Source organism: Pogoniulus pusillus, chromosome 35 (assembly GCF_015220805.1).
Source record: "Pogoniulus pusillus isolate bPogPus1 chromosome 35, bPogPus1.pri, whole genome shotgun sequence".
NCBI classification, from domain to species: domain Eukaryota; kingdom Metazoa; phylum Chordata; class Aves; order Piciformes; family Lybiidae; genus Pogoniulus; species Pogoniulus pusillus.
In genome coordinates, this window is record NC_087298.1 from 2065082 (window position 1) to 2091449 (window position 26368).

At 56.5% G+C, this 26368-nt stretch overlaps 1 protein-coding gene across 2 annotated transcripts in view; it reads left to right on the top strand.

The window, feature by feature from the left end:
- Positions 1-4218: 4218 nt before the first annotated feature.
- Positions 4219-26368, top strand: part of TPRN (taperin) — a 33373-nt gene continuing 11223 nt past the window's right edge. For both annotated transcript variants that reach the window (XM_064170849.1, XM_064170850.1), the window contains exon 1: positions 4219-6345. In XM_064170849.1, coding sequence (XP_064026919.1) covers positions 4219-6345 — 2127 coding nt within the window. The remainder of the gene's footprint in view (positions 6346-26368) is intronic.

The window sequence follows — 26368 nt, forward strand, 5'->3', positions numbered from 1 at the left end:
CTTGAACAGCTCCAGGGACGGCGACTCCACCACCTCCCCGGGCAGCCCATTCCAGTGTCCAATGACTCTCTCAGGGAAGAACTTTCTCCTCACCTCCAGCCTAAATCTCCCCTGGCACAGCCTGAGGCTGTGTCCTCTCGTTCTGGTGCTGGCCACCTGAGAGAAGAGAGCAACCTCCTCCTGGCCACAACCACCCCTCAGGTAGCTGTAGACAGCAATAAGGTCTGCCCTGAGCCTCCTCTTTTCCAGGCTAACCAATCCCAGCTCCCTCAGCCTCTCCTCGTAGGGCTGTGCCAGAATCTGGGGGCCAAGCAGGACCCCCAGGAGCCAGGTCCCCAGCACCCCTCCGGGGCTACACATGGTGCAGAGGCAGAGGCTTAGCCGCCCGGCGCTGCCTACCAGCCAAGCTTCACTGCCCATCCTCAGCGCTTGTTCCACTGACTCAGCCAGGGAAGAAATTGTTGACAGAGGCCACAGACAGCTCCCAAAGGGTGACTGGCAGGGAAGGGGATGAATAATGGCTGGGTTCATTCTTGGGTGACAAAGGCAGGCGGGCGTGCGGCGAGACCAGCAGCTGGCAGGATCAGTGCCCGCAAAGGGAGGCGTCTCCTTTGCACCAGGTGCAGATAAACTGCGTGGAACTCTTTCTGTCGGAATGCATGAGCTTTGCACAGCCTCAAAAGCCAACCAGACGAGACCACGAAAGAGAAATCCATTGAGATCCCCCCAGCACAAAGGCACATTGTTGGCTCTGGACGTGCCTGAGCCATGAGTCACCAGAGGCGGGGAAATGTCACTGCCTGCTGCCTGCTCTCTGTCCTCAGCCCCGGGCACTCACTGCGGGCGGTGAGGGCCAGCTCTGGGATGGGGCATTATTGTTAGTAATTATTCAGTTATTGTTATTATTATCAGTTCTGCCCCTCAGGGGTGGGGAGAGAAAAAAGGCGAGGGACAATGGTGGATGTTGAAGCATAGGAGGTTCCAGGTGAACCTGAGGAGGAATTCTTTCCCTGTGAGGGTGACAGAACCCTGGAACAGGCTGCCCAAGGGGGTTGTGGATTCCCCCTCTCTGGAGATATTCAATAACTATCTGGATGTCTTCCTGTGTGATCTGCTCTGACAGGGGAGCTGGACCAGACAATCTTTTGAGTTCCTTTCCAGCCCCTGATGTTCTATGATCATGATCATGGAGCTGTGCCTCAGGCAGGTACAATGGGTCACAGCCCCACAAGGTCATTTTGGTTGGAGAAGACCTTTAAGATCATCCAATGTAACTATTCTCTCTACCAAGACTGGGGCTAACCTATGGCCCTCAGCACATAGAATCATAGAATCAGCCAGGTTGGAAGAGAGCTCCAAGCTCATCCAGACCAACCTAGCACCCAGCCCTGCCCATCCAACCAGACCATGGCACTAAGTGCCCCAGCCAGGCTTTGCCTGAACACCTCCATGGACGGTGATTCTACCACCTCCCTGGGCAGCCCATTCCAATGCCAATCACTCTCTCTGCCAGTAACTTCCTCCTAACATCCAGCCTGGACCTCCCCTGACGCAGCTTGAGACTGTGTCCCCTTATTCTGTTGCTGGATGCCTGGCAGCAGAGACACCTCTGTGACTTTTAAGCACCTCAGGGCAGGGAGGTTCAACCACCTCCCTGGGCAAATCAAGGGTAAAGATTTGTGGGAAACAGCAAAAGCAACCAACATGGAAAACTCTAAATTTTTTTTTTTTTTGGGGGGGGGGGGTATAAAATTAACCAATTTTCCCTGCCCTGCAGAGCAGAATCACAGAATGGGTTGGGTTGGACAAGACCTTTAAGATCACTGAGTCCAACCACTCCTAACTCTACCAAGGCTGGCACCAAACCATGCCCCTGAGCACCACATCTCTGCCTCTGTTAAACCCCTCTGGGGATAGGGATTCAACCAGCTCCCTGGGCAGCCTGTTTGTGTCCTCGAGAACCCTTTCAGTGCAGAAGTTTCTTTTCATGTCCAACCTAACCCTCCCCTGGTGCAACTTGAGGCCATTTCCTCTTGTCCTATAGCTTATTACTAGTCCAGTCTCCACCTGGCTCCATCCTCCCCTCAGGGAGCTGTAGAGAGCAATGAGGTCTCCTCTCAGCCTCCTCCACACTGCACACCCCCAGCTCCCTCAGCTGCTCCTCCCCAGCCCTCTTCTCCAGACCCTTCCCCAGCTTCATTGCCTTTCTCTGGAGCTACTCCAGCCCCTCAATCTCTTTAGTGTGTGAGGTGCAAACCTTGAATTACCACTGTGTAAGTGAAGCTGACTCACAAGGAGCTGCCTCCTCCCGTCGAGCTCCGGTTTGCCAGCTCCCCTCAGGGCACGCAGCACCTCCGGGCAGAGTGTGGCTCTTGGCACACTGGCATCTTTGGCAATAAAAAGCTATTTTCAGTAGTATCGTTTCCAGGTACCATTCGGAGGAGGTGCAGTTGCTCTGTCCTGACTCGGGAGTGCAAAGATAAGAGCCTTATCAGCAGGATGTGATGTTTCTTCCAGTAAGCACACCTGCGTTTTCAGCAGCCTGCCCGCACTGGGGTGAAGCTGCTGCCTTCGAAGCAGCCCCCCAGGCCGGGGTGCGGCTCCGCACCCCCAACCCCCCCCTCCCTCCGGGCCGGTCGGGACCGCGGCAGGCTCCGACCAAAGGTTGTTTACGTCACGCCGTGCCCTGGCCCCCGGCGGCGTGGGAGGTGCGGGAAGTCCGCAGCGGTGCTGTGAGCAGTTCCTGATTGCAGGCTGCTGGCAGCCGGCAGCGGGCACGGCCCGGAAAGAGCGCTCCGGGCATGCCCTTCCCCCTGCTCCTGTGCCCGGCCTGCAGCCACCGCTGCCGGCAGGCAAATGTGCTCCTGCGCTGCTCTCGTGGGCATAGTCATCTGCTCAAAACACTCCACTGATGTCCTCTGGTGCCAAGGGCTTGTTCCTCACCTGCCAGGGCTGCTCATGCCCCAGGCACCAGCTCCTCTGTAGCGGAGCTAAAACTGGACAGCCCTGAGAGGCATTTTTCACTGCTTCCCTTTGTTATGGGATAGGGCCCACTCTGCACCGGGAGAGGAGCAGGGGATGCAGCTTGTACCAGGACAGAGCTCAGCCTGCACTGGGAGAGGATCAAGGGGTCCAGTCTGTACCAGGACAGAGCTCAGCCTGCACTGGGAGAGGATCAGGGGGTCCAGTCTGTACCAGGACAGAGCTCAGCCTGCACTGGGAGAGGATCGGAGGTTCCAGTCTGTACCAGGACAGAGCTCAGCCTGCACTGGGAGAGGATCAGGGGATGCAGCTTGTACCAGGACAGAGCTCAGTCTGCACTGGGAGAGGATCAGGGGGTCCAGTTTGTACCAGGACAGAGCTCAGTCTGCACTGGGAGAGGAGCAGGGGATGCAGTTTGTACCAGGACAGAGCTCAGCCTGCACTGGGAGAGGATCAAGGGGTCCAGTCTGTACCAGGACAGAGCTCAGCCTGCACTGGGAGAGGATCGGAGGTTCCAGTCTGTACCAGGACAGAGCTCAGCCTGCACTGGGAGAGGATCAGGGGATGCAGCTTGCACCAGGACAGAGCTCAGTCTGCACTGGGAGAGGATCAGGGGGTCCAGTTTGTACCAGGACAGAGCTCAGCCTGCACTGGGAGAGGATCAGGGGGTCCAGTTTGTACCAGGACAGAGCTCAGCCTGCACTGGGAGAGGACCCACCAGCACCACATGAGCCAGCCCAGGATAGTTAGTACTGGTAGAGGGGATTTTGGGGCAGGACATGTCCCCAGCGGTGTTCCCGAGGCTGACACCCGCATTCCCGGAGGCTCCCGTCTGCAGGGGGACCGCGTGGGCAGCAGGCACCCGGCCGGGCCAGCATCCCCGGAGGCGGAACTAGCCACGTCCCCGAGGCCGCGCCGGGTCACACCGCCCGTGCCAGGGCCCGGCTGCTCCCCGGCGGCCCCGAAGGGCTCTACCAGCCAGACTCCGCCACGGACTCGCGGAGGAGGATCTCTGAGAGCGGTGGTGAGGTGCGAGGCGGCGGCCGAGCCCCAAAGCAGCGCCTGAGGCAGCCGCGGCTGAGCAGCAGCACGGCCCCGGCCGCGGGCCCCGTCATGGCGCCCGCCCCGTGGAGGGCGGCCCGGGGGCGGTGCCGGAGCCGGCGGCGGGGCCTGGCCAGGTGCAGCGGGCGGAGGCGGCGGCGGCTGTGCAGCGCCAGTGCCCGCCGTGCCGCCGCCATGAGCAGCGCGGAGCCGCCGCTCGGGGCCGGGCCGCGGGCGCAGCCCGCCTGGAAGCGGGAAATCCTGGAGCGGAAGCGGGCCAAGCTGGCCGGGCTGGCCGGCGGCGGCGAGCCGGAGCCGCCGGCAGGGGAGCGGCTGGTGGTGGCGGAGAGCCTGGGCCCGCTCCGCGAGAACCCCTTCATGCGGCTGGAGAGCGAGCGGCGGCGGCTGCTGCGGCAGGGGCTGCCCGGACACGGCCCCGGGGCGGCGCGGCCGCTGCAGCAGCTGCTGGAGCTGTACAGCGCCGTGCCCGGCATCCGCACCATCCGCGCCGACAACATCCTCATCATCGAGTCCCAGCCCGACGCTGCCGCCTGTTTCGCCGATGGGGACGCGCTGCCCGGCCGCCGCAAGGACCGGGACCCGGCCGCCACCTCGCCGCCGCGGGGGCCCGACCCGCTGCAGCAGCTGCTGGCCCGCCGGGGCGCTGCCCTCGCCGAGATCCGCGCTGACCAGGTGGTCATCTACGAGACGGCCGAAGCGCCCGAGGCGGCCGAGCCGGGTACCGTCAGCCGCCTCTTGGAAAAGTTCGGGCAGCGGCCGCGGGGCCGCCGCCGCCGCGTTGGGGAGGCGCTGACCGGGCCCGGGCCCGGCGCCGTTTCAGGCGGGGTGGCTGCACCTCCTCCGCAGGTGGGAACAGCCTCCCCTCGGGCCGCGCCGCCCCCTCCGCAGGTGAGACCCGGTTCCCCCCGGGCCTCTTCCCCGAAGGCGCGACCGGGATCTCCGCATCCGCTGCCGGCATCTCCCCGGGCTGCCACACCCCCGCCCGTGCCGGCCACCCCCCAGCCCACGGTCCCGCAGACGGCTTCTCCTCGGGCCGTCACCCCAAAGCCTACGGCCCCTGCTCCTCCCCGGGCTGTCACCCCCCAGCCCGCGGCCCCTGCTCCTCCCCGGGCTGTCACCTCGCAGCCTACGGCCCCGGCGCCTCCCCGGGCTGTCACCCCCCAGCCCTCGGCCCCTGCGCCTCCCCGGGCTGTCGCCCCGCAGCCCCCTGCCCCAGCAGCTCCCCGGGCTGCAGTCCCCGCGGTGGTGCCAGCCACTCCCAGGGCCGCAGCCTCCCAGGCCAACTGCTTTCTTCACAAGATCGGCTCCAACTCCTTCACAGTCACCCCCCGGGGGCTGCCCCCTGGCAGCCGCATTCCCGAGCCCGGCGCTGTCCCCGCCGGCCGTCCCACGCTGCCCAAGGGGCCACCAGTGCCATCCGCCAGCGCTCCCCATGCCAGAGCCAACGCCAGGAGGCCAAAGCCAGAGGAGGCTGAAGCGGCCGTGTCGCCCCCGCCCAGTGCCAGTCTGGCCCCCAGTGCCACCAGCGCCACCCAGCCACTCTCCGCCTCTGCGCCCCGGGCCGGGGGCTCCTTCGAAATCCACCCGGCCCCCAAGCCCGACTTGGCTGCCATCCCAGCCCATGACCTGCAGGCCCAGGCCCTGGCCAAGCTGCGTCTGAATTCACGCAATACCTTCCTCTTCGTGCCCCGCCGGGAGGGCCGCCCAGCGCTGCCCACCGCCCAGAGCGCCAGGCCGGGACCACCGGCACCGTCCTCGGAGGAGAAGGCACTGAAGGAGCCCCCAAGGGCTTCCGCCCCGGAGCAGGAAGAGTCTGTCGCTTCCTCACCGGCGCCGCTGGAGCCCTTGGTACCAGTGACTTACATCGATGACATTGTGGAGCTGGACGGCGGAGAGCTTTCTCCCAGGGCCGGCTCTGCTGCGAGGACAGGGAGCTTGGCAGAGCAGCCTGGAGGAGCTGGCCCTGACTTGGAGATGGAGTTTTCCTCCGTGCCCCTCTACAGACCACACTCAGCCCCCCGCCAGAGGGGAGGCAGCACCTTCACTGTCGTGCCCAAAAGGAAGCCCATTGCTTCGGGGCTGCAGGCTCTCACTGATGCCAGCAGAAGGCTGCAGCGGGAGGAAGAGGAGGAGGAGGAGGAGAGCAAAGTAAAAGGCAAAGCTGTGGAGAGCTCTGATGTTCCCCAAGCAGGGATGTCCCATAAAAAGCGCTACCCCACGGTGAATGAGATCGAAGTGATTGGGGGGTACCTGTCCCTGGAGAGGTCCTGCATGAGCAAGAGAGGCTCGCGCCGCAAGAAGGTAGGTGCCAGGGGTGCCCCTGTGCTGCCCAGCCAGGCTGAGAGCCGCTCTGTACTGCTTGTGGCTTGTGTGTCTGTGAGGCACAGGCTGGGAAGGTGGGCAGCGTTTTCTGGTCCTTTGGGCAGCCAAGGGCTTGTGCTCAGGGAGGGAGCACTGGATGGGATATGACCTGTGCTAACTGCAGGGCCTCCCTCCCAGTCCCTCCTTGGAGGTATGGTAACAAAAGCAAAGGGTTTCAGGTGTTTTCAGGGCTTGCTGGGTTGTGTGGTGTGAAGGGCTGAGGACTTGCCCTCTCTCTAGCCCAGCTCCCTGGTGTCTCATGTTGAACTCCCTGCGGTCACTGCCTGGCTTGTGACGAGAGTACCCTGGGCTGGGTGGCATTGGCATCTTCCCCGTATTAGTGATCTATTGATAGAGGCTGAGGAATTAGGTCTCTATTAGGCAGAAAGAGATCAGCAACAACTTAACTCCCCTTGATAGGATTACACCACCTGGCTGCTCGCTCAGGACGTGCGGTTCCGTCCCTGGAGATTCCCCAAGACGTTGACTGCTCCAAGTGTCTTTGTCACTGCTTGGCATCTAACAGAGATGCTCATGAGCCTTAATCTGTGTGTGGCTTGGTGAGGTGCCTCTGGATGGGACACAGCCACAGCTGTGCTCAAGGAGCAGCTGATTTTGCGGTGCAGGAGGAGGAGATGTGAATTGTGCTCTGAGAGCAGCAGGCTGAGGTGACAAGCCCCTGGTGGTGCCACGTTTTTCCTTCGTGGGAAGGGTTGTTTGGCGTTCCGTTACCTAAATTCAACTCCGTATTCGATGGCCCCAATCCGCCTGGGTGCCTGAGGCACTGAGCTTTGTAATTCGAGGAAATCCTTTGAAGAGGGCAAGAAGGCAGGAGGGCTGCTCCTCGTGGCTTAACCTCCTTAAACTCCTGTCATTAGGCTGCGTTCATTTGGTTGTGACTGATGCAGGTAGCAGATCCCGAGCACAAGTACCATGAAATCCACACTAAGCAAATAAAGAGGAGCGTGGAGGAGCTCAGTGCTGCTGCAGTTCTTCCTTGTGCTCCTACAAGGAAGTGCTTGGTCAGACTGGAGGTGTTCTGCTGCTTAAAGACCTGCTGCTGGCTTGCACTCGTTCTAGCAGTGTTCTTGGCTCTGCTCAGGGGTTAGCTGGATGTACACCAAATCAGATGTGTGGTATAAGTGGTGAGAACGTCAAGATGTGTTCAGTTTTGGGTGCTCTTATGATGGAGCAGAAAACACAGGAAACTTTGTGGGACAGCCACTGGTAGCCAAGCAGCCAAAGGAGCTGATTTCTCTGTGATGCTTTTACCTTGCTGGTGAAATAAGAAAGCCTCAAATAAGCAAGAGTCAATTAATGGTGCACACTGGGAACTGTCCTGAGCAGTATAAAGGGTTGGGTGGGAGAGGAGGGCAAGGCTGCTGCAGTGATTGAGTTGTTGAAGGTTGGTGGAAGTCGGAGAGGAATGCAGTAGCATCTCCATCCTTACAGCTAACTGAAACTTGCCTGGGGACAGCCTTGAGCAACTGATCAGGCCAGACCTGCTTGGAGCAGGAGTTTGGACTCCAGACTTCCAGAGGTCCTTTCCCAGCCTCAGTTATAACTATTCACTGGAAATTGGTTAACAGTTGTTTTTGTCCATTCAAGGTTGGACTTGTGTGACATTGGGCAGGCTGTTTAGCTTCTCTGCCTCAGTTCTTATCAGCTTAATAGTATTAACTGTCCTGCTCTGCAGGTGCTCTGGAGATGCAGTGTGCTAACTACTGCACCACGTGTATGCAGCCAGAACAGTGTTTGCTGAGAGTTACACCTGGGCAGTGTCCTGCTTGAGAAATTCAACATCGAACTGCTGCAGTGGGTCCAGAGGAGACCACGAAGGTGATCAGAGGGCTGGAGAATCTCCCCTATGGGGACAGGCTGAGGGAGTCAGGGCTGTTCAGCCTGGAGAAGAGAAGGCTGCAGAGAGACCTCAGAACAGCCTTCCAGTACCTGAAGGGGCTGCAGGAGAGCTGGGGAGGGACTTTGGAGAAGGGCTGGGAGTGCCAGGATGAGGGACAATGGCTTTGATCTGGGAGAGGGGAGAGTGAGAGTGGAGATGAGGAAGAAATTGGTGAGAGTGAGGATAGTGAGACGCTGAAATAGATTGCTCAGGGAGGTTGTGGCTCTTCCCCTCCCTGGAGCTGTTCAAGGCCAGGCTGGATGATGCCTTGAGCAAGGTGTGCTGGTGGGAGGTGTCCCTGCCCATGGCAGGGGCTTGAAACTGGATGAGCTTTAAGATCCCTCCCAACCCAAACCATTCTGTGACTCTATGAACTTGCATAAAGGTCTAGCTTCTGAGAGGAGAGATACTGAAAGGCAAAGGAATGACTGCTTGTAAGGCTGCAGAGCTCAGGAGGCTGAGACAAATGGGGACCCTTCAAAACTAAGATCCAGCTTGAGGAGGAGGGACACAAGTTTCTGTCTAGGCTTAAACGTGTTGATGTAGCAGGAGAACCAGTTCCCTTCTGCTGGGGTGGCAGCCATAGAGCTGGAGTTCAGAAGATGCTGATGCTGCAGTAAATGGAAAGATTTCTGTTTACTCTTAACCCAGAGGATGTTTGTGGCTTTTACTCTGGGTAAGAAGTCCAAGTGTTGATGCCTGAAAAAGGAAGGAGCCAGTACTGGGCTGCATTCCTTGGTTCCTTCCCAAGGGATCGCTGTGTGTCGCCAAGGCGACCAGCCAGAAACAAGGCTTCTGTTTCTGCTCAGAAAGTTGATTTTAGCCTGAATTGGGCAGAAGCAGATATTTCCTCTCAGCTGGAAGCTGTGGCTCTTTGGTAAATCCAATGTCCCTTTCCCTTTTGAGAGCATCAAAATCAAACCTGAGGCTGGTTTCATTGCGCAGCTGCCCAGGTCTTTCGGGGGGGATTCTGTGCAGGAAAACCTGCTGGCTGAGCCCACCTCCTGCTGAACACCTTCCCTTCCAAACCTTGCCTTGGGTTTGCTGGAAGGAAAAACTAAACATGGCCTGAAATTGAGCCAGGGGAGGGTTGGGTTGGAAATCAGGAATTCTTTGATGCCACAGTGGACAGGGATTGGCACAGGCTGTCCAGGTGGGTGGTGGAGTCCCCTTCCCTGGAGGTGTTCAAGAAATGTGTGGCCATGCTGGTATTGGGTTGTCAGTTGGACTGGATGATCTTGGAGGGCTTTTCCAACCCAAACTGTTCTATGATAAAAGTGTTTAAGTGTGTTCCATGCTCAAGCAAGTGGTGGTTAGTGAAACCTGGATGACTTGGAAGGTTTCATCTGCTTGCTGACGCCCAGTAGGGATATCTGTGTGAGATAAGCAGCAGGTCTGGCACAGCCTGGAAATGCCTCACGGATCAGAGGGTTCTGTGCTTGCAGTCAGGGCTAACGATTTCTCAGGAGGGAAGGAGGCAGGGTGGCAGGCAGGTTGCTCTCTGAGATGCAAATTGTGGTTTTTTTCCAATGCAGGAATTTGGCCTCTCTTTTCTCTCCCCTTGCCTGGCCACTGCTTGCCTGACTCTGGCAGGGAGGCCAGCAAGATGGAGCTGACTCAGACCATGTTCTGCAGCCCACGTCCTCTGTGGCTTTTTGGAGTGGGAGGGTGGCTGGTGGCTGGGACAGGATGGGAGAGAGTTGCTGCACTGCTGTGGTCTGCGTGCGAGAGCTCCAGTCTCCTGCTCAGGGCTGCATGGCTGCAGGACCAAAGGTCTGCTGCTGACTTTGCTCTGACCTGCTGCTGTTCAAGGCCTTTCAGGAAAAACAGCTTTATTGCTCCTTCCAGGCACTTCAGCTATGTGGAGCAGCTGTGGCTTTGGGGGCTGGAGCTGCTGAGAGGGGGAGAAGGGCTGCTCCTGTGCCAGAAGGAAATACTGCTTCCCAGCAGTCTTGTGCAACCAGTGCTGCTGTGTTTGGATGTGGTGCTTGGGGATATGGTTTAGGGTGCACCTTGTAGAGGATGGCTAATGGTAGGACTTGGTGATCCCAAGGAGCTTTGTGTGCTGGGACAGCTGACATCACCCAGGGCTGAGGTGAGCACAGAATCATAGAATGCTCTGGGTTGGAAGGGACCAAAAGTCATCCAGTCCAAGCCCCCTGCAGTCAGCAGGGACATCCTCCACTAGATCAGGTTGCTCAGAGCCGTGTTGAGTTTGACCTTAAATAACCCCAGGGATGGAATCTCAGCTACCTCCATGGGTGACCTGTGCCTGTGTTCTGCCCTGGGGTTGTGTATGATGGGACACAGTCAGGATGTGCAGGTGGAGGACAGAGCCCCAGCTACACTTGTCCCAGGGGCTGGGCTGCCCTTGTGGGCAGGGAGTTTGAGCTCTGGTCCTCCTACAGGTGTTCAGAAGTCCTTCAGCACTCTTCATCTACTCCATGTCTGTTTTGAGACCTCTCCAAGCGTATCACAGTTCAGATAAAGCAGCAGGGGTGTGACTTGAGTTGGAAACCTTAGTGTACATTAGCAGTTCTGAAGGGACATACTGGGCTCCCAGGGCAGAGCTGGGCAGCTGCTGGAAGAGGCTGGCTGAGCTTTCAGCTCTGCCAAGGAGGACAGGATACATGTGCAGGAGTGGAAGGAGACCTACTGACCTTTATTCCAGGCAGGGAGTAGGAGACAGGATGCAGTGTGCTGTTGGTGACCTCTGCTCAGGGCTCCTCTTGGTACTCTGTTATTGCAGAAGCAGTACAGCCACTTCAGGCTGATAGCAGCCCCAGGAGGAAGAGAAGGCTGTGCTGCAGGATGTGGATCTTTGGGATCTCAGGGGATAAAATCCAGCTGAGCTGAGCTGACAAGACTCAGTCTCAGTTTGGTCATCTGCCAAAGCAAGGCACAATGAAGTTGTCAGCAGGGTGGCAGCCTGGGTTGCTGCAGCACACGTGGCTGGTACCCTGGAGTGAGCCACTGGAAAGGGCTGCAGAGTGCTGAGCCAGCTGGGGTCCTGAGCAGGAGACAGCTGTCTTTAGGCTTCACGTTCTCACCTTGCTGGAGGCTGGGCTCTGCTCTGCAGGTGCTCTGTGTACACAGTTTGGCCTGACTCTACTGAACATGAGCCAGCAGTGTGCCCAGGTGGCCAAGAGAGCCAGTGGCATCCTGGCCTGCATCAGGAATGGTGTGGCCAGCAGGAGCAGGGAGGTCATTCTGCCCCTGTCCTCTGCACTGGTTAGACCACACCTTGAGTGCTGTGTTCAGTTCTGGGCCCCCCAGTTTAGGAGGGACATTGAGGTGCTTGAGCGTGTCCAGAGAAGGGCAACAAGGCTGGGGAGAGGCCTTGAGCACAGCCCTATGAGGAGAGGCTGAGGGAGCTGGGATTGGTTAGCCTGGAGAAGAGGAGGCTCAGGGGTGACCTTATTGCTGTCTGCAACTACCTGAGGGGTGGTTGTGGCCAGGAGGAGGTTGCTCTCTTCTCTCAGGTGGCCAGCACCAGAAGGAGAGGACACAGCCTCAGGCTGTGCCAGGGGAGATTTAGGCTGGAGGTGAGGAGAAAGTTCTTCCCTGAGAGAGTCATTGGACACTGGAATGGGCTGCCCGGGGAGGTGGTGGAGTCGCCGTCCCTGGAGCTGTTCAAGGCAGGACTGGACGTGGCACTTGGTGCCATGGTCTGGCCTTGAGCTCTGTGCTAAAGGGTTGGACTTGATGAGCTGTGAGGTCTCTTCCAATCCTAATGATACTGTGATACTCCTTTCTTCTGTCTTGGAACTCCTGCAGTTCACCCCAAGGCACAGGATGTTTGGCCTCTCCAGCACCTGATACCTCTTAGGCATCCTGCAGGGAAGGTGACTTCTGGCCAGGCCACCCAAAGTCCTGTAACTAAGAGGAAGTGAGAAGCAGCAGACCTCAGAGTGCTGATGGGCTTTGTGGGCTTTGCATGCCACAGTTGGCAGCTTGCTGAGTGCTGGAAAGGGAGCTGCAGCCTTCTGCCTTCCCAGAGAGACTGTGGGGTCTCCTCTGGAGCCTCTCAAGACCCATCTGTTTGTGTATCTGTGTGACCTGCCCTGGGTGATCCTGCTTTGGCAGGGGGGTTGGACTCAATGATCTCTGGAGGTCCTTTCCAACCTGTGATTCTGTGGTGCTGTGACTGTGAACAGGGCTCATGAGAGCAGGGCTGGCAGGTTCCAAACAGTTGGAGTCTAATGCTTCTTTGCGAAGTACTCTCCAGAGATGTTCACCTGCAGCTGAATTTCAAACAGTTCCATCTCACCTGAGCTTCAGCAAGGTCCATTTTCTAACATTTTGACCCAATGCCTGAATATGGCTTCCAGATGCCCATTTCAAGGTCTGTTAAAAAACCAATCCTAAGCATCCCTCAGCTTGTCACTGTGGGCAGGACTGGGCAGCAGTTTCAGTGGTCTGACCTGCTGAAGTTCACAGGCTCAGAGGGCAAATCATCCAGTGCAGCCCCCCTGCCAGAGCAGGACCATCCAATCTAGCTCAGGGCACACAGGAACACATCCAGACAGGCCTGCAAAGGCTCCACACAAGGAGACTCCACAACCTCTCTGGGCAGCCTGGGCCAGGCTCTGGGACCCTTCCAGGCAAGAAGTTCCCCCTTGTGTTGAGCTGGAACCTGCTGTGCTGCAGCTTCCATCCATTGCTGCTTGTCCTATCCCAGGGAGCAGTGAGCAGAGCCTGTCCCCGCCCTCCTGACCCCCAGCCCTTCTTGCTTTGTAGCCTTCCATCTGTTCAGTTCTGCTGGAGGTGGCCTCCTGTGAGAACCAGGTGTAGGCTTGAGATGTTGGCAGGGAATGAACCCTTCCAGCCATTGCCCAGACCTGTTTGGAGCAAGTCTGCACAGTGTGGAATCTAAATCCCAGTGACTGCCTGAAGTATTTCTTGGTGCTGTATAAACATAAGCACAGCACAGGGAGATGAGCCTGGTAGTAGAAGCAAAAGTGACTTTGATTGCCTCATCTCTGTGCTTTGGAGGGGTCAGGACAGCCTTGGTGGTGGTTAGCTTTTGGAGAGCTGTGTGTTCCTGTTCTGTTTTCTGTCTCCTGGCGTGGATGTGTGGAATCTTTGGTAGATGAGGTCAGCAGTGACAAGTCCCAGTCAAGCATAGGTGTGTTGGGTGCTGGAGGTGTGGTCCCTCCCCTGCAGAGCTGATTTCCACCAGCTGGCACATCTGAGCTGTTTCAGCCAGGCACTGCCTGTGCCCTGTCCCTCTCCAGCTCTAGCTTTATAGATTGATAGAATGGTTTGGGTTGGGAGGGACCTTAAAGCCCATGGGCAGGGACACATCCCACTAGTCCAGGTTGCTCATCCAGCCTCATCCAGCCTGGCCTTGAGCACCTCCAGGGAGGGGGCAGCCACAATCTTCCTGAGCCTCTTCCAGCATCTCTCCACCCTCCCCCTCAAGAATTTGTTCCTCCTCTCTGCTCTCACTCTTCCACCTCAGAGACCCTTGTCCTGTCACCCCCAGCCCTTGTCAAAAGTCCCTCCCCAGCTCTCCTGTAGCCCTCTTCAGGTGCTGGAAGGCTGCTCACTGTAGAGAACTTCTTCCTGATATCTAGCCTAGATCTGCTTAGGTGTTGCTGTTGATAGCTGAGGACTTCAGACACCAGGATCTCCTTGTGGTTAAGGTTTGTGAACCACCTCACAAGCAGCACCTGAGGCCATCAGTGGGCAGGTAGGTTGGGTTTTGTTTCCCTCTTGCCTGCCAGCTCCTTGAAGGGCTGGTACTTTGTTGTACCCAGCTGGCTGGCAGAGCAGATGAGTCACATTTATCTCATCTCAGTGGGAAGTTTCCTCCGTGGCCTGGCTGCTCCCATGCTTTGCCTCGTGCTGTGGCAGCAGCCTGAGCTGCTCCCCAATTCCCCCTGCTTCTCTGCCTCTTTGTCTGCTGCTGTCAGCAGCACAGGGAGCTGGACAGAGGAGCTAAAATAGAACCTCTTACGCAAATCAGAGCCCAGCCTGCCTTTGAAGCTGGTTAGGACGTGCCCAGAGAGGAGATTTGGAGTACTTTGTGCTCTGGATTCCCATCTCGAGGATTACAGTTCCCCTTATCTTAATCACCTTCCTTAATCTGTGCACCAGATTGGGGATGCTTGATCGTTTCCTTCCATCTCAAGTATTCAGCTTGGCTTGGGTTTGGGTTTTTCTCCCCACTGTTTTTTTTCCAGTGCCTGGTTGTGATGCTCCTGAGAAGAGCTGAGGAAGTAGACCCTCAGGCTGGCCAGGGCAGAGGTCCTGCTTGTCTGCGTGGTGGGAAAAATTGGCATGTTTAGTTTCTAGGTTGAGTAAAGGAAATTACTGCATCACCAGCATCTCCCTCACCTCAGGGCTTGTGCTCCCTCCCCTCCCCTCATCAGCAAAACCTGGGCAATCAAAAACCTTTACAGACCCAGACTGCTTCTGGTGAGTGTTGTGGGACCTGGCTGTGGCAACAGCCTCACTCTTTGGGCACTTTGGGCGTAAAGAGTCTCTTGGAAGCATCTGTAGAAGATGAGAAACTTCACAAACCTGCTGGGGAAATGTGGCCTGGAGGAGCTTGGTGCTGATGTGCCCTTCTGGGAAGTGCCCTTCTGATGATCTTGAGAACTTGGCAGGATGGAGCTGCCCATAGTGACCATCCAAAGGACTAGAGGCAAGCTGAAGGAAAGTTCCTTAGGCGTTCTGACAGCCAAAGCCTTGTGTGCTTGGGGAAGTTGTGGAGCTTGCAGCTGGCATGAGGCAGGCCTGAGGGCATAGCTTGGTGAATTGCTGCCCTTAGTCACACTTCTCCATGAGGAAGCAGCTTTTGCATGTTGGTAGCACAGAGAAGAAGCAAAGGAGATGTAAGCTCTGTGGTGCAGCTGATCCTGTGCATACCACTGAAGCCCTTTGGTCCTGAAGCCTAGAATGAGCTCCTCCCCAGGGTGGGATGTGAGTCTCTTCCCAACCTCCCCATATTTCCCAGGAAATGATGTTCCACCTGTTCTGTTCCAGCTGGAGGCTGTCCATTTGCACCAAACCAAGGGACTTTTTAGGCTGTCAGGTAGTGACAGGACTGGGGGGAATGCAGCAGAACTAGAAATGGGTAGATTCAGATTGGACGTTGGGAAGAAGTTCTTCATCATGAGGGTGGTGAGAGCTTGGCACAGGTTGCCCAGGGAGGTGGAGGAAGCCTCATCCCTTGAAGTTTTTAAGGCCAGGATGGATGTGGCTCTGAGCAACCTGATCTAGTGTGAGATGTCCCTGCCTGTAGCAGGGGGGTTGGAACTGGACAATCTGTAAGGACCCTTCCAACCCTGCCAGTTGTGTGGTCTGGGGCAGTCCTGGTTGCACAGGAATGCTGCTGGCTGGTACCTGCCGCCTTGTAGCCACAAGCTGCAGGCTGGGAGTTGCCTGTGGAGCAGAATCCTCTGCGGCTGGGGAGTGCTGGGTGTTGTTTGTGAAGACAGCAAGGCTTGGCACTAATTGTGTCTCGTTTCTGCCTGCTCTCTTTGTGCATTCAGCCGAGGTTTGGTTCAGATCTGTAGGGAGATTTCTGCCCTCCTTCGGGGCCAAGAAAGGAACATCTGAATCCTTTGTTGAGCTGTGGAAGGCTCCGGCTCCTCCGTCTGCAGATGTGTGAAGGACTGGAGGCATCCCTGAGTGAATAGCTGCTTTGTGCCCTCTCACACTGGGGCTCCAGTGCCCTGGGAAAAGTTAACAGAGCTGCTTGCCCTGCCATGCTCTCTGAGGCTGTCCCCACCCTGTCCCTTCTCCTCACCCTGTCCCCTGGAGCAGTTTACCATTTCGAACGTGCAGGCAGTGCCCCTGTCTGCCATGTGCTCCAGCAGATTGATTACACACAGCTGCTACTCTGGCTTGCCTTGTAAATGGAGACTTTCTTGTTAGGTCTTGGGAGCTGGGATGTGATCCTGAAGGCAACAACCACTCCTTTGCCAGTGTGGCTGCTTGAGCTCAATTTCTAGCTCAGACATAGAAAGCATTGGGAATAGAGAAACTTAGAAGTGGTGGATCCCAAGGTACCAGCTCATTCCTTGCCTTTTTCTCTTGGAGAAGCCTCTCTTCACCATTCGTTTCTTGACAGGTTTATGTCTTGGCTGGAAGTGCACAGGCAAAGTGGAAAATGATCAAAGACAGGGGTGTTCTCATGGAACCTGCTCCAAAATGATGAGACCAAAAGGAGTTGCAGTGCTGGGCAAACAAGGAGGCTGATTAGAAGGGCTGGGTGATAGGTTGCACTTGATGATCTTGGAGGTCTTTTCCAACCTGCTTCATTCTGTGATTCTGTGAAAGGAATCTCTGAGTGGAGAGGTGAACATTGTAGGGATAGGTCAAAGAATGGCAGCAGTGGATAAGTTAATACAATTTCATTGGAGCATCAAGAGCTTTATGTCTGGAAGCACAGCTTGGACCTTCCCCTTGCTGCTTCTGCTGCCCTCTGCTGCGCCTGCTGCTCTCTTGCCCTGCCGCTGTTTTGGCTGCTGCTGCTGCTTTGCTCCCACTTGACCTCTTCCCCATCTTCCTTAAGGTTATTATATTTCTGTAGTAGATTCCCCATTGGAATGGGCTGCCCAGGGAGGTGGTGGAGTTGCCATCTCTGGAGGTGTTTAAAAGGAGGCTGGATGAGGCACTTGGTGCCATGGTCTGGTTGATTGGCCAGGGCTGGGTGCTAGGTTGGGCTGGATGAGCTTGGAGCTCTCTTCCAGCCTGCTGGATTCTGTGATGCTATTATATTTAGTTTAAACTGTACAAAAATACTATTTCATTTTTTCTGATTTCTCTAAAATTCTGAGTTGTACTGTGTCCAGTTCTGGGCTCCTCAATGCAAGAGAGATGCTGAGGTGCTGGAAGGTGTTTGGAGAGGGGCACCAAGGCTGGGGAGGGGCCTGGAGCAGAGCCCTGTGAGGAGAGGCTGAGGGAGCTGGGGGTGTGCAGCCTGCAGAAGAGGAGGCTCAGGGCAGAGCTCATTGCTGTCTGCAGCTGCCTGCAGGGAGGCTGTAGCCAGGTGGGGTTGGGCTCTGCTGCCAGGCAGCCAGCAGCAATAGAACAAGGGGACAGAGGCTGAAGCTGTGCCAGGGCAGGTCTAGGCTGGATGTTAGGAGGAAGTTGTTGTCAGAGAGAGTGATTGGCATTGGAATGGGCTGCCCAGGGAGGTGCTGGAGTCTCTGGCTGGGGCACTTAGTGCTGGAGGTGTTGAAGCCAGTCCTGTCTGGGGCACTTAGTGCCGTGGTCTGGTTGGTTGGGCAGGGCTGGGTGCTAGGTTGGGCTGGCTGAGCTTGGAGCTCTCTTCCAACCTGCTGGATTCTGTGATGCTATTATCTGTAGTTTAAACTGTACAAAAATGCAGTTTCATTTGTTCTCTGACTTTTCTCCAAAATTCTGACTTATGAATTCACTTTGCTGGGGCAGGGATCTGCTCTAACCCAGCATGGCCAAGCCACACACTGCTTCCTTGACAGGCTGCTGCTTTAAACCTTCAGTGCTGCTGGCACTATTTGGGCACTGCCTGTGGTGCAGCTCATAGCTGTGACCTGTGAAATGAACCCCAAAACTCCTGCAGAGCTCTGCAGTAGGTCTGCTTTATTTCAGGGCTGGCTGCAGGCAGGATGGCTCCAGCAGTCCTGCACAGCCCATGCTGGCAGAAGGCACAGTTCATGGCACAAGAGCAGGCATGTTCATAATAGGAGGCAGGGTTATTACAGTTATTTCTTGGAGTGCATTAACAGAGGTATTTTCTCATCCTCAGCCCTGGTTCCAGCCCACCCTGCTGGTCTTGGATCTGAGATGAGCACCAGCACAGTCTTCCTCATAGGGTCTTTTTCATCTTTGATCAGCAGGCTCCTCTTTATTGCTGATGTCAGCATATTTCTGCTTCTCCTTTATCTTCTTCCTGCTCTCTTTCCTTAGTCACTGCAGGCCTGGGCCTTTACAAGATCACATATCACAGATCTCCAACTAGTAGGTGCAGACACTCCTGCAGTAGCTGTTGTTTAGGTTTGCATATTATCAACTGATTCCCATGAACAAACATCTCTACAAAGTTTGGTGGTTTATGGTTTACTGTAGACACCCTCAAAATGTGCATCTGCTCTGCAAGGCTCTTTACCAGCACTCCTTCATTTGTCTTCTGTCAGCTGAGCAAAGCTCGGTGCTACCCTTAGGAAACTCTTCTTCAAAGGCTTGGATCAGGTCAGCCTGTAGGGAGCAACCAAGAGCCTGGGCTGCAGCAGCAGCAGTGTGGCCAGCAGGGCCAGGGAGGGGATTCTTCTCCTCTGCTCTGCTCTGCTGAGACCCCACCTGGAGTACTGCATCCAGCTCTGGAGCCCCTGGGACAAGAGGGCTGTGGAGATGCTGGAGAGTGTCCAGAGCAGGGCCAGGAGGATGCTGAGAGGGCTGCAGCAGCTCTGCTGTGAGCACAGCCTGAAAGAGTTGGGGCTGTGCAGGCTGGAGCAGAGGAGGCTCCCAGGGGACCTTCTTGTGGCCTGCCAGGATCTGAAGGGGGCTGCAAAATATCTGGGGAGGGACTTTTGAGGGTGTGAGGGAGTGGCAGGAGTGGGGGGAATGGAGCAAAGGTGGAGATGGGGAGAGTGAGGCTGGAGGTGAGGAGGAAGTTGTTGAGCAGGAGAGTGGTGAGAGGCTGGAATGGGTTGCCCAGGGAGGTGGTTGAGGCCCCATGGCTGGAGGTGTTTGAGGCCAGGCTGGCTGAGGCTGTGTGCAGCCTGCTCTAGGGTAGGGTGTCCCTGGGCATGGCAGGGGGGTTGGAACTGGCTGCTCCTTGTGGTCCCTTCCAACCCTGACTGATTCTGTGATTCTATGAACTCCTGTGCCCCCAAACCCTTGCCTTACTCTGTGGCTAAAGGACATTTCTGAGGTGCCACCTGCAGTGTCTGGGTGTCCTGCAGCTCCTTCAGCCACAGCAGTACAGGGCTCATCTGACATGGAAACCCATTCCTAGGGGTACCCTTTCTTCCTGTGTCAGTGAAGGGCTGTAGAGGTACAGCAGCTCCTTATCTTCTCTGGAATGACAGCAAATGTCTTAGGGATCTGCTGCTGCAGCCCCCAGGGTACTCTTCCATGCTGCACACAGAGGCTGTGCCTGGAGGTACTGAGCAGTTTGGGCTGGCACATGACCACGCCATGGGCAGTACAGGCATGTGCATAACTCCCTGCTGGCTGCTAGGAAAAGGCTCACTTCCCCCAGAATTCCTCAATCTAGACGGTTCAGAGGGGATGGGAGTTGTCTAGGTCATGGACTGCAGCTTGGAATGAAAAGAATGAAGGTCCCTGCAGAGCTATGCAGTTTATGAACTGCTCCTCCACCTCTTTCTGCTCAATCTGCTGACCTGTGAGAATGGTCAGGCTGCATCAGGTGGAAGAAACCAGATGGAAAGATCCCTTCAGGGGTCTTTATGGTGGATAAAACATCTGCTTCTACCCTCTGTTTCCAGTCTCACAAGCAGTTAGTTGTCTGAGCAGGTATCCTCCCTCTCACCCCATGGCAGTTTGGAGCTGGGAGGTTGTTCTCTGGAGATCCTCCTCCTCACAGGGATCCGAGCTGCAGTGGCCAGAGGCTCTGTTTTGGTGCCCCAAGAGCTTTCCTGTGTGGCTTTTGGGGGCTGTTTCTCACAAGCCTTCAAGGGATGCTGTAGATCAACTGGGCTGCCTCAGGCACTCACAGCTGTCTGCTGATGCACTTCTCAGGTACCTGGTACCACACAGACTGGGCATGGGATTCAGAGCAGCTCTGTGGTGAAAGGCTTGAGAGTGCTGGTGGGTGAGAAGCTGGAGATGAGTCAGCACCGAGCACTGCCAGCCCAGCCCCAGCCTGCCCTGGGCTGATCCCCAGCAGTGTGGGCAGCAGGGGCAGGGAGGGCATTCTGCCTCTCTGCTGTGCTTTGCTCAGACTCCCCCTGCAGTGCTGGGGCAGCTCTGAAGCCCTCAGCACAGGCAGGGACCTGCTGGAGCAGGGCCAGGGGAGGCCACAGCAGTGCTGGCCGGGCTGGAAGGGCTCTGCTATGAGGCCAGGCTGGGGGAGTTGGGGGTGTTCAGCCTGGAGAAAGGAAGGCTCCAGGGAGACTTTCTGGTGGCCTTGCAGTGCTTCAAGGGCTGAACAGAGAGTCTGGGACAGACTCTTGAGCAGGGCCTGTTGGGACAGGCCAAGGGGTGATAGCAGCTTTGAACTAAAAGGGGAAGATAAACACTGGATAGAAATAAAGACATTTTATACAGAGAGTGATCAGACTCTGGCTTGGGTTGCCCACTCCAGGTAGGTTGTCTGAGGCTCTGAACAACCTGCTGTAGTAGCAGATGTCCCTGCTGACTGGGTGACCTTTAAAGGTCCCTTCCTGCTCAGACCATTCCAGGGCTCTTTGATGCCTTGTGCATTCATCCAGCTGATCAGATCCTTAGGCAGTGGGGCAGATGCAGCAAACTTCAGTGTAAGGCTGCCCAGAAGCAGAGAGTTCTGCAGAACACTGACTTTGGTCATGCTTGTGCTCTTGGAGGCAGCAATTGCTCACTCTTTGTGTTCCTGCTGCAACCTGTGGTCCACCCTTGCTCCGGGGATCTGCCAAAGCCCTCCTGAGAAAGGGCAGGTTCAGGCTGGGTGTTAGGAAGAAAAGCTCATCACAGCAAGAGTGATTGGCATTGGAATGGAGTCCCCATCCCTGGAGGTGTTTAAAAGGAGGCTGGATGAGGCACTTGGTGCCATGGGTTAGCTAATTAGAAGGTGTTAGGTGATAGGTTGGATCTCAGAGCTCTTTTCCAACCTGCTTTGTTCTGTGATTGTGTGAAGTGTGAAAAGCAGCTGTAAATCACAGCCAGCTTTAGAGCAGCTCCCTGGCAGCCCATGCCCACCCTGGGCAGGCAGTGCAGCCCCCACTTGAGTTACTTCCCCTGGAGAGAGAGCATGGTTAGAGGAAACCCAGTACCTGAAAAGACAACATCTGGATGCCTGATGCCCTTCACTCTCTGGATTTTGTGAGGCCCTTGGGAGGAGTTAACATTACTGAGCAGTTGGCAGTGCTCCTCTTGGCACCATGCAGCAGCCACTGCCCCCTGACCTGGCCTGTAGCAGCAGTGTGGTGCGTTTGGACGTGCTGCAGGCAGTGTGGGATGTCAGCAGTGGCAGGAGTGAACTGCAGCTTTGCTTCATGGCTTGCCAGAGGAGAATCTGGCTGCTCCTGAGGCTGGGCATGGACAGCAGCAGTGCCCCCTGCAGCCTCTGCAAGAGTCAGGGTCCTTAGGAGAGCGATGAGAGTGGGGAGAGGGCTGGAGGGGAAGTCAGATGAAGAGACACTGGAGAAGCTGGGAGTGTTCAGCCTGGAGAAGAGGAGACTCAGGGGGGACCTTATCACTCTCTACAGCTACCTGAAGGGAAGTTGTAGTCAGGTGGGGGTCAGGCTCAGCTCCCAGGTAACTTGTGCCAGGACAAGAGGGCATGGCCTGAACCTGTGCCAGGGCAGGTTTAAGTTGGATGTTGGGAAGCACTTCCTCGGGGAAAGGTGATCAGGCACTGGGATGGAGTGCCCAGGGAGGTGCTGGAGTCCCCATCCCTGGAGGCCTTTAGGAGAAGCTTGGCTGTGGCACCTGGTGCCATGGGTTAGCTGCTGTGGTGGTGCTGGGTCACAGGCTGCACTTGACCATCCCAGAGGTCTTTTGCAGCCTCAGTGATGCTGTGATGGGAAATTGGCTCAGTGGTTTTCAGTCCCACTGGAGGCTGCTACGATGGGGATCCATTCTGTGGCTGCCTCTCCTTGCTGCAGTAAGGTGAAAAGGGTGATGATTTTTGCCTCCTTCTTTCCTTTAATGCACAGAACAATTTATTTCCACACACACACACACACTTTACTACTGTCAGGTGAGGATTTGGCTTGCCCAAGAGTTGTGTTTTGGAGGTGTAGAGCACTGTGCATTATCCTTTTGGCTTTGCCACATCTGCCCAGAAGCAAAAAGGCACTAAAGAGATTGCTTCTGGAGCTGATGCAGATGAAGCCCTTGGATCTCTCCTGGGTCTCAGGATGCTGTCCTTGGTTTGTAAGATGCCAGCAGGTGTTTGCTGTGTCATTAACTTGCACATTTCCCAGCCAGCTGTTGGAGGTGAGGTGCCCACTGGGTTTTGTTGCTCGTGTTGCAGGTTGGCTTTGATCATAAAATCATAGAATGGCTTAGGTTGGGAGGGACCTCAGAGATCTACTCCAACCTCCCCACCAGGGGCAGGGACACCTCTCAGCTAGATTTGCTTGTCCAAGGCCTCATCCTACCTGGTCTTAAAGACCTCCAGAGAGCAGGCATCCACAGCCTCTCCAGGCAGCCTATCCCAGAGTCTCACCACTCTCACACTGAAGAACTTCCTCAGATGCAATTTAAACCTGCTCTCTTCAGCTCCAAACCATTCCCCCTTGGCCTGTCTCTAGATATCCTCAGCCAAAGTCTCTCTGCAGCCTTCCTGCAGGATCCCTTCAGGCACTGGCAGCAGCTCTAAGGTCCCCCTGGAGCCTTCTCCTCTCCATGCTGCACCCCCCCAGCTCCCTCAGCCTGTGCTCACAGCAGAGCTGCTGCAGCCCTGGCAGCATCTTTGTGGCCTCTGACCTCACTCCACAGCTCTGTGTCCTGCTGCTGGGCACAGCAGAGCTGGAGGCAGGATTGGAGGTGAGGTCTGAGCAGAGCCAAAGGGCACAATCCCCTCTCCTGCCCTCTGCCCACACTGCTCTGGCTGCAGCCAGCACTCAGCTGCCTGCTGGGCTGCAGGAGGCACTGCTGGCTCCTGGGCAGCTACTCAGTGCCCTGCACCCCCAAGGCTTTTTCTTCAGGGCTGCTGTCAGCTCCCTCTGCACCCAGCCTGGATCTGTGCCTGGGGCTGGCCTGACCCAGCTGCAGGCCTTTGCCCTGTGACTTGTTGCCTCTCATGCAGTTGTCACTGGCCCTCTTCTCAAGCCTGTCAAGACCCTCCTGGGTGCCATCCCTGCCCTCCATTGATAAATTAGCTATGTTCATTTCTGCTGTCTCTGCACACAGTCACCCTTGCACTGCTGGCCTGGTTCAGACTGGCTCCTGACAGCCTTCACCCATGAACCAAGGCCAACTTCTTCGTTTTCCTTTCCAGGTCAGCCCTGTGTGACTGCTCCACTTTAGGCTTGTTGGGCAATGTTTACCCTGGGTTCTCTTTCCTGGCTACTCTATTACTCATTACTACTCAAATCCTAGCAAATAAATAGGTGATTTTTGCTATGGCAACAAGGATCTGGTGGCTGAGCAGCAGCAGATTCCCTGGAAAGCCTTGCCCTGTTGCTCCTAGTGTGGCTCTGATTGCTGGGCAGGGTATTAATGCATGGATGGATGGGTTTGGGCTGGCCCCTGGCATTGTGACACAGCTCTGGGTGAAGCATTCTGCTGAGCAAATAGTGACAAATCCCTGCCAGCATCCGCAGCTGAAGGGTCCAGAATTCCTCCTTGGCACAACTGGCAGCTGCTGCTGAGGCAGCAATGGGGGAAGCAGTGCTGGGGCAGGACAGGCAGAGTGCTCTGCCTGGGCATGGCTGGGCTTGGCTCTTCTGGGGTGCTCTTGGCTACCAAAGAAAGTGATCTCTCCAAGTGCAGGGTGCTGCACTTTGGCCACAACAACCCCATGCAGAGATACAGGCTGGGGTCAGAGTGGCTGAGAGCAGCCAGACAGAGAGGGATCTGGGGGTGCTGATTGATACCCACCTGAACATGAGCCAGCAGTGTGCCCAGGTGGCCAAGAGAGCCAGTGGCATCCTGGCCTGCATCAGGAATAGTGTGGCCAGCAGGAGCAGGGAGGTCATTCTGCCCCTGTACTCTGCACTGGTTAGACCACACCTTGAGTGCTGTGTTCAGTTCTGGGCCCCCCAGTTTAGGAGGGACATTGAGATGCTTGAGCGTGTCCAGAGAAGGGCAACGAGGCTGGGGAGAGGCCTTGAGCACAGCCCTACGAGGAGAGGCTGAGGGAGCTGGGATTGGTTAGCCTGGAGAAGAGGAGGCTCAGGGCAGACCTCATTGCTGTCTGCAACTACCTGAGGGGTGGTTGTGGCCAGGAGGAGGTTGCTCTCTTCTCTCAGGTGGCCAGCACCAGAAGGAGAGGACACAGCCTCAGGCTGTGCCAGGGGAGATTTAGGCTGGAGGTGAGGAGAAAGTTCTTCCCTGAGAGAGTCATTGGACACTGGAATGGGCTGCCCGGGGAGGTGGTGGAGTCGCCGTCCCTGGAGCTGTTCAAGGCAGGACTGGACGTGGCACTTGGTGCCATGGTCTGGCCTTGAGCTCTGTGCTAAAGGGTTGGACTTGATGATCTGTGAGGTCTCTTCCAACCCTGATGATGCTGTGAGACTGTGATCCTGTGATCTTCTGGGTTTCCATAGCTCTGGCAGGAGGCTGCTGACTCTGCAGGTCTGTGCCAGGGCTGGGTTCCTGTTTTCTCTGTTTAGATGGTTCAGGGACTGAAGCTGCCTGTTGCCTACACACAGTGCTTGGTTCTGCTCACTGGCTGCTCAGAGGGCTGCTAAAGGCAGCCACGTGGCCCCAAGTGGCCCCTGGTTGTGCTTGAATCATGGAGTCACAGACTGGTTGTGGTTGGAAGAGACCTTCATGGGCTAAGAACCAGCAGGTGGCCCTGGGAGGAAAATACCCACCAGCACCCACAGAGAAATAAATCATGCAATGGTTTGGGTTGGAAGGGACCTTTCAAGGCCCTGGGCAGGTATCCAGCAACCCAAGTGCTGCCCAAGGGTGTTTGTGGCTGCCTCTGCCCCTCCTGCACACACAGCACTGCTGTGCTGCTGCTGCTGCCGATGGAGGCTGCTGAGCCTGCAGCCTGCCAGTGAGAGGGAGCACAGGCTCCTGGAATGGTTTGGGTAGGAAAAGACCTTTAGAGCTTAGCTAGTCTAAGTCCCCTGTCCTCAGCAGGGACATCTGCAACTAGAGCAGGTTGCTCAGAGCCCCAACCAACCTCATGTGGGATGGTGCCCAGGATGGGGCACCCCTCTGGGTTACCTGGGCCAGGCTCTCACCACCCTCAGTGTCAAACATTTCTCCTTTCTCTCCAGTCTGAATCTCCCTCTTTGAGCTTCAAACCATCACTCCTTGTCCTGTCACCACAGGTCCTGCTCAAGAGTCTGTCCCCAGCTTTGTATGGGCCACTCTAAGTGCTGGAAGGCCACCAGAAGTTCTTCACTGAGGTGCCCTCCATCCTCTGCTGGATTGAGCAGAGCTGCTTTGTGCTCCCCCTGAAACCAGCTGGTGCTGGGGGCGTGATGCTCGTGGGGTGTCAGCTTTGCCTCTGGGTTTCGGGGCTGCCTTTGAGGCTCTGGCTCTGTGTGAGCAGCTGGGGGTTGTGCAGGTGCAGGAGGGTGGCTGCCAGTGCAGAGCCTGTTTGCTGGAGCCTGCCCCTGTGCCAGCTGCTGGCTGTTGCTGCGGTGTTTGTTTTGCCTGGGTGTGCCCCAGAGCTTTCCTGCAGAGCGGCTCTGGGGCTTTTCCTGCTCGGGAGCAGCTCACTGGGTGCAGGGGGTGGGACACTACCCTGGGGCGTGCCAGCTTTGGGAGGAAGCTTGCACTGAGGTGCTCTCAGGCCAGGCACTGCTGCTTGCTGTCAGCCTGGGCATAGGCTATGCTGGGTCAACTCCAGTGCTGCTGCTCAAGCAGCAAATGATAGAATCAAAGAACCATTAAGGTTGGAAGAGACCTCTGAGATCATCCAGTCCAACCATCAGCCCAGCACCACCGTGCCCACTAAACCGTGTCCTGAAGTGCCACATCCACATGGTGTTCAAACACCCCCAGGGATGGTGACTCCACCACCTCCCTGGGCAGCCTCTGCCAGTGCCTGACCCCTCTGCTTCTATCACCTGATGCTGGGGGGAATGGCTGGGGCTGGCTCTGCTGTGGTTAATGATTGCTCTTGTCCTGAACAGCTTCACCACTGCCTCCTGCGGTGTTGAGGCTCTTCTGCAGAAGGTACCTGAGAAACTGCAGAGGCAGAGCTCTGGGCAGTCAGGGTGGCCCAAGTCGAGCTGGCTGTGGGCAGGTGGGAGCTGTATGACAGAATCACAGTGG